The sequence below is a fragment of the Gopherus evgoodei genome, chromosome 17, assembly GCF_007399415.2.
Source record: "Gopherus evgoodei ecotype Sinaloan lineage chromosome 17, rGopEvg1_v1.p, whole genome shotgun sequence".
Taxonomy (NCBI): domain Eukaryota; kingdom Metazoa; phylum Chordata; order Testudines; family Testudinidae; genus Gopherus; species Gopherus evgoodei.
The window spans coordinates 2,742,886-2,755,692 of record NC_044338.1 but is presented as its reverse complement, the minus strand read 5'-3'; the positions used below and the strand labels follow the sequence as shown (position 1 = coordinate 2,755,692).

Below are 12,807 nucleotides of genomic sequence, written 5' to 3'. Positions count from 1 at the left end.
CTCTCTCTCCCCCACGCTCCCCCTCACCCCCCCCCTTTTGAAAAGCACGTTGCAGCCACTTGAATGCTGGGATAGCTGCCCATAATGCTCCACTCCCAACAGTGCTGCAAATGCTGCAAATGTGACCACACTGCAGCGCTTTCCCTGCACAGCTGTACGAAGACAGCTGTAACTCCCAGCGCTGTACAACTGTAAGTGTAGCCATACTCTGAGTGCACTTTGCATGTGTTACAGCATAGGCCTGGATGACAGATAGTGGAAGAGTCTCAAACCCACCTGAAGATATTTTCTCTCCTATGGAGCACAGTGGGAGGGGATGGGATTTCCATATGCCCAGAGTGATCTGTAGTCATCATCTTGCGCAAAACGTAGTCGCCTGTCTTAAAAAGAGGAAAGGGTGTTTTTATTGCATTCAGGGAATGAACATCCACTTTGAAGCTTAGACAGAGAACCACTGCTTGCTTCTTAGGGGAGAACTCTCACTCACATTCACCCTTTCTAACAAGGTGTGTTTTGTCCCCACAGCCCTAGATTCTAGCACTCACAGTGCACCACAGGTATGTACAACATCTTTCTTCGACTGGCCTCATTAAACTTATTCCCGTGCTCCAGTCCTGAAGGATGCCAACAGGTGGATGAGCCTCAGCCTAGTGAGGGGGCTACCTATAGACAATTCATTTTCATTTCAGTCCCCACAGTACAATAGCTTCCATAGACCTAGCGCTCATGTCGGTGTGTCTTGCCAGATGAAAAACAGGCAGCTGTCTTTAGGAAGCAAATAATATGACAAATGGGTAGCCAACCAGATGAAAATGTAAAGCCTGGAGTAAAAAATAAGTTGCCAGTAGGAAACCTGTTTATCACAGAGATGCAGCTGAGCTGTGGCTGCAGCAGCGACCATAACACAAGCTCAGTCCCAAACATTTCATCCTCTTACTTTTTATCTACCTAATTCAGTTTGAGGTAAGCTGACAAGCATCCCAGTGTCTCAGTGCCTGCTGCATAATTGGAATATGAACTGCAGGCGATTGGGCTGCCCTTACATGCTAACTAATTGTGAGCAGTCTGCCTCCGGATTTGTATTTACATTTTGCCTGCTGATGTTTCAGGATGAAGAGCCAGAACATTTTCCTTTTCCATATCATAATCTTGATTGGGATTTTTCCTCCACAGTAGAGCAGTTCTTTTTTAGGACTGATTTGGCAGACAACTGCTGTGTGGGCTAGCATTGTGACCATGTGGGTATTGTTCTATACTTCCACAGGCCGATTTGCATTCTGGTGTCTTGCTCTATTGGCTGGTAGGAGCCAGGAGTACTAAAGGTCCAGTACCTTTAGCTCATAGGAGATGCTTACTGAGGGTGGTGCTGCTGATTTTAATGCAGGAACTGAAGGGAATCCCAACCAGCCTTTCTTGGTTGAAGGAAGATCACCGTAAGGGACAGCAAGAATGAAAAGTGGTATCCCCTAGAGAAGGAACCTTCCTTCCCTTTCCCCCCACAGAATATTGTATCAGATACTAGAAACTTTAGCAGGATTAATCTTGGTTGGAAGCCAAACTGAGCTAACAATGGTTGATCCCTGCCAAACTGCGCTAGCCCAATCCATCACTATTATAACAAGAGGTCTCTTCTGTGCAGTGGTCTGAGGCTAACGTGAAAGGACTAGGCATACCTTATCTTTGCCAGGCTCCACCAGGTATGTAGTGATGTTGCGGATGGTGGGTGCCCTGGTGCAGAGCCAGCCCACAGCAGTGAATGCAACCTGCAATATGTTTTCCAGTGTGCGGACGTGGTGGTAGGCTTCGCTGAATACGTGGGAAACCCCCTATGGAAACAGAACCCTCTAAATGACGTGGAGATAAAGTTGGGGACGTTTTCATAGCAAATTAAGCAAAAAAATGAGTAAAATGTTAGTCTATCAAAATTGTTTTTAAAGGAGAGAATCTCTAAGAATACAAAGCTATCCAATGAATGCCATTTGTCACAAAGTCCCCGGGCGATGCTCTGGAACTTCTCCCCACAAAGCCAGTCAGGACTTTGGGGAGCCTCCTCTCCCTTGGAGCAGACTGTCTTCAGGGCAAGAAGCTCACACGGCTTCATCTTCCTGGGTCTGACCTTGGAGCATTCATCATCCTCCGCCCCTCTGTGCGCTTCCCACAGCGAGTCCGCCCTGGCGGGGTCCTGGGGAAGCCAGAGAGTCTTGCATGCACCTTCACTTTGCAGTCAGATGTGACTCTTAGCCAGCCAGTAAAACAGAAGTTTATTAGATGACAGGAATACGGTCTAAAACAGAGCTTGTAGGTACACAGAACGGAACCCCTCAGCCAGGTCTGTTCTGGGGCCCAGCAAGCCAGACAACCCCGGCTGCCCTCACTTCCCGTCCCCAGCCAGCTCCAAACTGAAACCCCCTCCAGCTCCTCCTTTCTGGCCTTTGTCTCTTTCCTGGGCTAGGAGGTCACCTGATCTCTTTGTTCTCCCACACCTTTAGCATCTCCTTGCAGGGGGGAAGGGCCCGGGCCATTAGTTCCCAGGAGACAGAGTGTCGACCAGAAACTGAGGCACCCACACAGTATTCAGAGGAAACATTAAGAACAGTCCCACTTCATCAGACCATTGTCAAATGAGACCCCAGGGTTCAGGGGCCCAGGTCAGTACCGGAGTGCTGAACGATTGGAGGTCCAGTGATCTCTGAGAAGGTAGGACTTCCCTCCCAGTGCTGGCATATTGTGCTCTCTTCTGACCAAGAGGGGTAACTACAATGAGGCTGGTTCCAACAGCAGTTATTTAGTTGTATTCTGGCCAGGTAAATAAAGGGAAGGGCGGGGGGTGGAATATCAAACAGAGAAGACTAAGGAATAAGTGATACATGCATAGGGGCTAGCCTGTGTACCAACTATCATTTTTGGTTGACTGCGTATCTCTGTAAAGTTCCCTTTCTTTCCATTGTATCTTAACATCCACTGAGATTTTCCAGATTCTATTTCTATTGCACCCTTTGCTGTAGTACCTGGCTGCTGACGCTATCTCCAGCTTGACTTCCACTAATTTGAATCATTATCAACCAGCAAAGTAGAAACACGTGAAGAAATTATACCAAAAGTTTTCAGGGACTGTAAAGAAGATATTTTCCCTGATCCAGCCTGAAACATCTGGATATTTGGAAACACTGGTAAAGGAACCTGAAGTGTAGTGGTTTGCAATTAGTCCAGAAAGTATAACATGAACAGCTTCATGACACAAGTACGTAGCTAAGTTCATGAAGGAGAAGTCCATCAATGGCTATTAACCAAGATGGTCAGAGATGCAACCCCATGCCCTGGGTGTCCTTAAACCTCTTGATAAATTGCCCTGTTCTGTTCATTCTCTCTGACACTGGCTGCTGTCGGACAGGATACTGGGCTAGATGGACCATTGGTCTGACCCATTCTTATGTTCAAAACACGCAACCACTATGTTCAGTAAATAAGTGCTAATAACTATTAACTTAGTACAAATCTGTTTGTAGTTCACCATTCACATTTAGAGGCAAAGCCTCCTAAATAATGGATACAGGGATAACACTGGTCTATTTGTGCCTTTTTCATCCCAGAGAGCAAAATGCATTTACAGTGCATTTTCTAACTGTACAGCTGCTGCCTATTCACAGCGAGGCACATGAAGTCCACATGAAGTCCCAAACTGCTTGTTTGAAGCATCTGATGAACCTGCTTTTCTTATTGTGCCCACCTGATAGAAACCGATCTCGTGGGTTAGAAAGATGGTTTGCTCACACTGGTCCCGCAGGGTGTCAAGTCCTAGAATCCCAATAGTTCTCCATCGGGAATCCTGCAGTGGCAGCACCAGGAATGAGCCTCTCCTCTCCCGTTCTGCCCGGTCATAGTTCCAGAAGTGGATATTTCCATGGAACTGAACTCTTGGAACATGGACTGGCTTTCCCTCTTCTGCTGCTGCAAAGCTGAGGGACAGGCATACCATGGGGAGGGCAAGAGGAGGTTTGTAGGAGAAAGGTAAGTAGGCAGAGAAAGTCTTCAGAAAAACTCTGAGGATTTCCAAATACATGTGGGGGTAAAGTAATCCAAACACAGGTGTTCAATGGGGAGAAACTTGAAAGCAGCAATGCCCTGAAAACACTTACAGGAAATAGTGGATAGCAAATTACATAGGACAGGAGAGTGCAGTGCCACATAGCACCAAAAAGACAAACAAACACACAGTGCAGCTTTAGGCTCTTTATGCTAAGGCATCATGGATTGGAGTAGGAAGGTGATGGTCTGCTCTGTTAGGCACTGATGAAACAACACGTAGAATACTGGATCTACCTCTTGCATCCCAGAAAAATAATGACAATAATACTTAGCACTTACCTGGCACTTTTCATCTTCAAAGTTCTGTAAAATATCAGCTAAAGAATGTAACTAACTAGAGACAAATTAAGAGGGGCGATTCAGAGGGGAGTAATAGTGATGGACTAGAGGGGATGATATATAAGGAAGGAGATAAAGAGACAAATACTTACATAAGTGATCAGGGGGCATGATGATTGTTTCCTAGAGCTTAAAGGGTGTAAGGGAGTGGAAAGTGCTTTGTAGTGATAGGAAGGGTTAATAAGTAGCAGTAATGGAAGAAGTTTAAAAAAAGGAAATCATAGGCTGAATATAATACAATATCTTCTTTAAGGATGAGACTTCTTTAGACTGTGGAACAGTCTCCCCAAGGAAAGGAATGGATGCCTGATCCATTAGGACATTTAAAACTCTGTTGTATGAAGCAGGCATTCTCAGCCTTTTTTCTTTCTGAGGCCCACCCAACATGCTATGAAAACTCTTTGGCCCAGCTGTGCCACAACAACTGTTTTTCTGCATATAAAAGCCAGGGCCGGCATTAAGGGGCAGCAAGCAGCACAATTGCCTGGGGCCACACACCACGGGGCACCACAAAGCTTTGGCTTCAGCCCCAGGTGGTGTGGCTTGGGGCCCAGAGCTGCAGTCCCATACAGCGGGGCTTTGGCTTTCTGCCCTGGGGCCTAGTGAGTTTAATGCCGGCCGTGCTTGGTGGCCCTCTGAAACCTGCTTACAGCCCCACAGGGGGCCCTGGACCTCTGGCTGAGAACCACTTGTATTAAGTACAATCAGATTTATAAGGGATAATCCTGTGTTGGCCCCTGAGGGATGGTCTTTTCTACAGTATCTATCAGTCTAGTCTGTATTTCTAATGCACCCCATAGTCACTGTACTCTCTAAATTCTATGATTCAAGTGATTTAAGAAAAGGTAACAGCTCTGAGCAGGTTTCCTTACCTTACTCCTTTCATGTCCCTGTAAAGTGCCTGGTTTAGGATGTATGGGGCATCATCTGAGGTGCAAGCCACATACCGCAGGAGAACCTCTCCCCGCTCTGGCGAAAGCTGGTTCTGTTCCAAAAGGGCAATATACGCACTGATCTTCTTGTTATTCCCGTGGACTTCTGCATCCTAGCAACCAAATGTTTCACGTTACCTCTGTGCATTAGTCACTAGCCATTACACTTATTTCATGTGCTTACAGCTTATCTCTTTCATCACGGGATGTTATTCTAGGCCAGTGACTTTATTTCTCTCACACCAGATGATTAATGACGTCCATGCTGTCACTTGTCTAATGGGTTCTGGGTCAGGTCACTATATCATCAACTCAAAAGCTGCATTCTGACTGGCAGGGAGGATGGATTTGTTTCCTGCTTCTCCTAAGCAGAGACCACTTTTTTCTAAAAATACAATCTGCCCCTAATGACCTATGCCTAAGCAAAAAGCCCAATGAACTTTGTCTCCGAGGCAGACTGTCTTGGACCAAAAAGGCACGCAAATGCCAGAGTCAAGAGCCTTCCCACAAGGATATCCCGACTCTAGCCTTGAGAAGTTAAATCTACGAACAGCTAGCAAGAGCGCAGCAGCTGCCACCACACTGCGTAGGGAGAGAAGAGGGTCCATTATGTAGCTAGGGGTCATCAGATAGGCCTTTAAAGATCAATATTAGCACCTTAAATTGCACCTGGAAGCAAATGTGAAGCCATTCACATTACAAATTCTCCATATGCATCACAAACTGAATGATGTGTATTTATTTTCAGAAACCATAAAACCAGGAACATGCATTTCTGGATTTTATTTTATTAAACTTTCCAAAAATTGAGGTGATTAGGTGATCATGAACATGAGATCCTGATGGCACCTGATAGATACAGCACCTGGCAAGACCTTCTGCATATCATCCCTGACGTACAACTGCCTTAGCTATTTAATGTGTGAGTCTCCTGAACAGCAAGTGATTACGCTGTCTTCAGATAGGCATACTGAGGGTAGGTGATGTGTAAGCTTCCCACACCAAGTTACACCCACCTGGACTGGTGGTGAATGTAGCCCTTTAGTTGAAGACAGTGTCAGCCATAATCCACACTAGACAGTCTGTGTCACTCACGCAGCTGGTAGCGATACATACCTGGGAAAGTGCCTTAAAGACTGCCTTGTACACTGGCTCCATGCTTGCCCCACTGGTCTCAGCTGCATGCTGGATATTGTGCAGCCACTTCCTCCTGGCAGAACCTCGCAGACGTTCCATGTGGGTTCGCACCACGCTCATCATCAGAAACTCCACCATGGTATCGAGAACTTCATCTTCATTACCGGTGAGCTCAGAAACAACCAATTCCAGATAGGTTTGAAATTCCTTTGGAGACAACTTCATCACACCACCAGCGTGTGGGTGGGAGCAGCAAAGGTGCTTCTTTGCTAAGGGATGAAACAGAAATAAGGACACAAGCACACCTGTTTGTAGCTGTCTGTTTTGTTGTCTCTCAGTACAGCAATGCCATGCCTGTCGCGCCAGAGGTGTTCCCTGCCCATCATTTGAAAGAGTCTCTCTTTCTACTCATTTCCTCCTCCCCAAAATCAAAATGTAAGTGCCATGGCAGCCATAAAGGCAGGATGCACTCTCTTCTCCTCTCTCAGTGGTCTCAGACACTGAGAAGATCACCTGGACAGCCCTCCCAAATCTCCCCATGCATAGCTCTACAAGGCAGCCAAGCTGTACGTGTCAGGGGAAAATCTGGAGGTTGCTCCTGGTTATCCCAGAATCACATTCACCTCAACCACATAGCCAAACTGCAGGGACTTTGTATGACCTGCTGCAGCCAGGCACATATAGACATCCCTGTTAGTGCTGCATGCTCCAGAGGCGTGAAGAACTACTGACCACTCCAATTAACACCTTGAAGGCGAAAGCCTACTGATGACCTCGCAGTTCAGCCTTGTCCCCAAGGATTTCCATTATGTACAGCACTTGAATCCATTGTGGGGTTTTAAAGACCTTCCAAAGCAGCTATAATCTTACTAACTCTGCTTTGGTTGTCTGGGTTTAATTACTGAAATAACATTTGTGTTGTGTTAAATCTTATATGGAGGATGAAACAAAATTAAAGCTCCATTTATAGTACATAGATGACTGGATGATGCTCTGGAATATTTGAATTTCACCAGGAGATGCAGACAGGGAAAACAGGAAGAAAAGCACTCTTTTATATGGCTTTTCTCTGAAGATCATATTCTCTGTACTTCTGTTCTCCCCCTTTCTTTCGGGTTTCAGGATTGAGTTGATCTACAGTGATTTATTTGTTTAAAAAATTACTAAGGGTTCAATCATGACCTGCTGAACATTTCCTCCTAGGGTAGTAAAGGGGCTACATGCATCACCCCTTTTTGCCAGGCTGCTATTTCCCATCCTGCACATGTGAGCAGAGGGTAAGCAGACAGGGAAGGAATGGGTGGAATCTTGCCACATCCCCACTTCCAAATGCACCAGGCAGTGCAGCCGAACTGACAAAGAGGGGAGAAGTAAGCTGCACTAGCACAAGGACTGACTCAGCTTACTTCCCCCATGGAGAAAGGGGGAAGCATGGCCCAAACTGAGACTCTCCTGGGGTGGTGTAGCTATGCATGCCCCTTATTCATGCTGGATTGCAATGGGCTTGTCTATCTCTACATGATCAACCCTACGAGGGGACACTGAAGAAGTCTCCTTCAAAACTAACCTCTGGAGTGCCTAGCCAGCATTGCAGCAGAGAGTAGATGTGATATAACTGGAATCAAGTCAAGCATTCGATACTGTGTCTCATGAAATCCTATTCCCAGAGTTCATTCAAATTGGCTTAGCTATGAACATTGTCACGGGAGAGAAAAGTGTCTGTTGGCAGTAGCAAACGGTAATGATAAATGACAATGCATCAAGCTGCAGGAAGGTGAACTTGCAGATTATGATGATTGATGATGAACACTGTGGTAGCACATAGGAACCCAATCGTGCTAGACGCTGTACAAACAAACAAATGGACCTGCCCCAAAGAGCTTTCAATCTAAATAATGTACAGCACATTAATAACATTCACAGAGGAGACTAAACTGGAAGGTGCTGCACACACTAATGAGGACAGAGAAGTAGTATGAAAGGACCTAGGCAGATTAGAAACAATAGGAAAATAACAAAGTTAGACTCAACTTGGAAAATAAATGCCAGTGCATCAGAGGGGGAAATAATCTGAAAGATAAATATGCAACAGGAGGGAGATACCTGTAAATCAGCAATGGCTTAAAGAGATCTGGCAATGAGTGTGGACAGTAAATTACTCTCCCTCTCTGGCTCTGGTACAACTCTCCCTGGAGTACTGCACTGAATTCTGGGCACTTAATTACCAGAAAGATACAAACTGGAAGGAGTTGATAGAAGAGCACCAAAATGGTTGGGGTGGGAGTGACATACAAAGGAAAAATTCGAAGAGCTAAACATGTATAGTTTGGCTAAGAGATGACTAAGGGGGAAGAGGGTAACAGTCTGGAAATATGTGGGGGAAGGAAAGGAAGTGTAAGAGAACACAAGAAAGTAAAACAATAATGGGATGAAATTAATCACAGGAAAAATCAGGCTGACTATCATGAAACAAACCATAACAAAGATCGGGGGTAGCCGTGTTAGTCTGTATCCACAAAAACAACAAGGAGTCCGGTGGCACCTTAAAGACTAACAGATTTATTTGGGCATAAGCTTTCGTGAGTAAAAAATCTCACTTCTCCAGATGCAAGCTTATGCCCGAATAAATCTGTTAGTCTTTGAGGTGCCACCAGACTCCATAACAAAGATGTCTGTCAGAATGGAATAGTCTTCCAAGGAAATAGCCGAAGAGCTTTTAGCTGGAATATTTAAAGGTAGACTGGACAGAGCACTAGAAAATGTGCTGTAGGGAACAATCCTGCACCAGACCCAGGACCTAGCAACTCAAGGGGTCCCTTATTTGCTTTTATAATATGAGTTGTGTGGGAGCCCTCCAAAATATTCCTGCTTAGGGCCCCCAATGGGCTAGCACTGCCTCTGCTGATTTCTGTGGTTCTACAGACACGTGCAGAGACCTAGAGAGGAACAGACTTTTAAAGAACAGGCTGTAAACCCTACACCACCGAGCTAGGATTAATACTGGGCCAATTCTGAAAATGTGAACCTCTCCTATTGTTTTCTATTCAGCTAGGTACTGGACTTATCTATGCAGAGGTTCTTCTAAACTACCCAGCCTTCCTCATTAACTAAATAGTTCCTTATGCACTCCAGTTACCTCCCATAATGCTATATTTGCACACAAGAGGGTGCCCTTGTACAGTCATTTGAATTTGCAGGCTAGGATTTCTTCTTTTTGAAACAGGATATTCATCTGCTGCTCCCACTACAAGTGCAAATGCTCTTATTCTGATCATCTGTCCTGCACCCTGATCTGAAATTTTGCAGTCCCCCAACAAGTAAACCGAGAGAGAAAGAGAGCTGTTTGTCAATAGGCTTCAGTGCCTCAGTTAATTGATAATCAATGAAGTATATGTGCAAGTGTGAAGTTTGCTGCTAGGAGAGTAGTATTTCATGATCAATACACGTAATGGTTTGTAAAGAACGGCATAATGGAAAATGCTCTGACAAATTATATGCCAGAGCAGGAAGGAAGCCACTCTGATTGCCTCTCAAAGCATCCAAGAGCCTAAGACCCTGATGTTTATGGAAGCTAAGAGTCTGCTCCCTTGGAAGTCAATGAGAATTTTATCATTGATTTCAATGGAAGCACAGGTAAGCCCTACATGGCTCTGGACCGTTTATAAATGTTTGCCAGTGACTTATTGGAGCTTCAAAAATGTGCACAATTCTTTTCACGGACCATTTAGGTTTTGTGACAAAATGAATAATGTTTGGGTTGGGATACTTCCCCCCTTTGCTCCCTTTCTTCTTTCCTCCTTGGCTTTTTTTTTTTTTAAAGGGGAAAGGAGCGTAAAGCATAAAGAAATACCCAACAAGCCAAACAATGTTTGATTTGGGATTTTTTGTGAAAACCCTCCAAATAATTTCTGTCAAAATAGTGTCTCAGGAAAAGCCATTTTTCATCAAAAATTATTAGACTAAAAATGTTTCAACCACTTTATGTGCAAGTGGTCACCATGTGGCTTGGGAAAGGGCATCCTAAGGTCTCCTGCACAGATGTGTGACACAAAGGTACTGTAGTACCCCCAGGCCTGGTTCATTCCCCTGTAACTAGAGCTACTAGCAGCATCTTTTTCAATGGTGCTTTTTATGGCTAGGGTCTGCCTGCACTAACATCACACTCTCCTCAGTCTAGGCAAACAGAAAAGCAATCCCCTGAGTCATGCACCACACTAACCCCTGCTCTTGGATATGTACACACAGGAGGTGTGTTACACTGGGTCCATGCAGGCGAACTTTACATCGAGCTGTACTATTCCTTCAGCCACTCTGACGGTTGTTTGGGAACTGTCACTAGAATCTGGCTGTGACATTCTTTTGGCTGTTGCACAGTCAGCAGGAGGCAGTGGAGGTATGATGACAGAATACAGACTAACTGGCAAGGAAGGGACAGTACCAGTTGTGGAGAGTTTCTCATTTGCAGAGAAAAAACTGGTTCAGCTTCTGAAAGAGTGAATCTGTTGTAGAACCAATGGCTTTGGTTGGAATTGCATGACCCTGCACAACTGGACCCTTGTTAGCAGGGATACAATTCAACTAACTGTAAGACACAGGTACAGTAAGTTAAATCAGCCTGTTCCTGTGAATCTTAAGGCCCACATCGGTGCTGCTGGCCCCTCCCCTTCGTGGTGACACTAGGACTTCTAAGGCCCACAACATTGTTAAGATGAGTTACACTCTCTAAAGACAGACATCTCAGGGTATGTCGACACTGCAGTCCAAGGTTTGAAAGATACACAGTTAGACATACCCATGCTAGCATAGTTGAAAATAGCAGAGTAGATGAGATGCATGGACTTCAGAGCCGTCTGTACAAGCACATTGGGGACCCTGGTTATGTATTCACATTGTTAGCCCATGCTGAAGTCCTGCTGCTGCATCTATGCTGTTATTTTTAGCCATGCTTGCATGAGTAAAGCTAGCACAGGTATGTCCATCCATGCTGCAATCACACCTCAGACTGCACTGTAGACATACCCTCAGTCCCTGGGCTTTCCTCTGTGCTGAATGCAACTCAGATCTGTAGCTGGTCTGCAAGGCCACTGCCCTCTTGTACCATGATATCTATGAAAGATCAGCCAGAGGCAGCTGGGGATAGTTTTATATTGCTTATATGTTGAGTCCCTTTTCCTTCCATCCTGTTTATTTGTAATTTAGAGCATAAGCTCCTCAAAGCAGGGATTGCATCTCCCTGTATTTCTGTCCAGCACCCTACCAGAGTCTGGGCACCACTGGGTTTTAAACAGCAATAGTTTATATATCCCAGCAGGTAAGAGACTGCTCGGATGGAGTGACTGCTTCAGGGCAGGGCCACTTCCCCATGGCAGTGTTACATTGACTGCAATACGCTGACCTACAACATATGTCCTTAGGACCACAGAGATGGCACTCTGCCAACTCTTTGTTATATGGCCCCAGGACAGGGATGCAATTGACTGAGGCATGACAATGCTTCCCACAGCTAGTCTAACATGAGGTGTGGGATGAGGGGATTTGGGGAGGTTGCCAAAATACGCCATATTTAATAATTCTTGTCAGCAATAAGTAGCCTGAACAAATGTAACGTGCAGCATTTCAGGAAGAAGCATTGGGAAGGGTGGCTGTCCATGGTGGCAGACTAGTCTATGGGGTATCCAAAAAGTTCCAGTGAGTACACAGCCCGCCCCCCTTAATATGATGCTTTGGTAGTATGATGGCTTGGTAGCTGCCAGATGGATTCTGAGGGCCTGCTGCACCTTTGTCTGATCCAGCCTGTTTTCCAGGGGACCAACTTTGTTAAGTTAGGCAGAGAAATGAGCTGACTTTGGCTACTAAAAGCCCCACACAAACCACAACTCCAAATCTCTATTTCTAACACAAGAGCTGAACTCCCTGTGTGGATTCTGAAAGGTCATTTAAGGCCTGCAGGGAGCACTGACAGTACCATTCCAGAGGCTGGCTGAGGAACACCCATTCAGTACAGCTGTGCACAACAGAAGGCAAGTCGGACCAAGAATGTCAAATGCTCGCCCACAGGACTTCTCTATGGCTACAGTTTTCACATCCAAATCATGGTTACTTACTGCTCATTATAACAGATGCAGAAAAAGGGTATTTCATTACACTGTGAAAGCAGAAAGCTACCACTTTGACACCAGCACAAAAGGAGTCGAAACTCTCAGGCCATGTATAATTGAAAAGAAAGGACACTTGCTGCCCATCTATAGCCACAAACCTCCATTTCCGCTTCATCTACAGTTCCTTCTGTTTACAATGGCATGTGCAAAAATAG

The 12,807-nt window shown here is 45.3% G+C and overlaps 1 protein-coding gene across 1 annotated transcript in view; it reads right to left on the bottom strand.

Annotated features, from left to right (window-relative positions):
• The window catches only part of EFCAB5 (EF-hand calcium binding domain 5), a 44,856-nt gene that overhangs the window by 9,474 nt on the left and 22,575 nt on the right, over positions 1-12,807 (bottom strand). The window contains exons 10-14 of the mRNA XM_030537069.1: positions 6,474-6,763; positions 5,298-5,470; positions 3,728-3,956; positions 1,674-1,826; positions 277-380 (exon numbers count right to left, since the gene is read on the bottom strand). Coding sequence (XP_030392929.1) covers positions 277-380; positions 1,674-1,826; positions 3,728-3,956; positions 5,298-5,470; positions 6,474-6,763 — 949 coding nt within the window. The remainder of the gene's footprint in view (positions 1-276; positions 381-1,673; positions 1,827-3,727; positions 3,957-5,297; positions 5,471-6,473; positions 6,764-12,807) is intronic.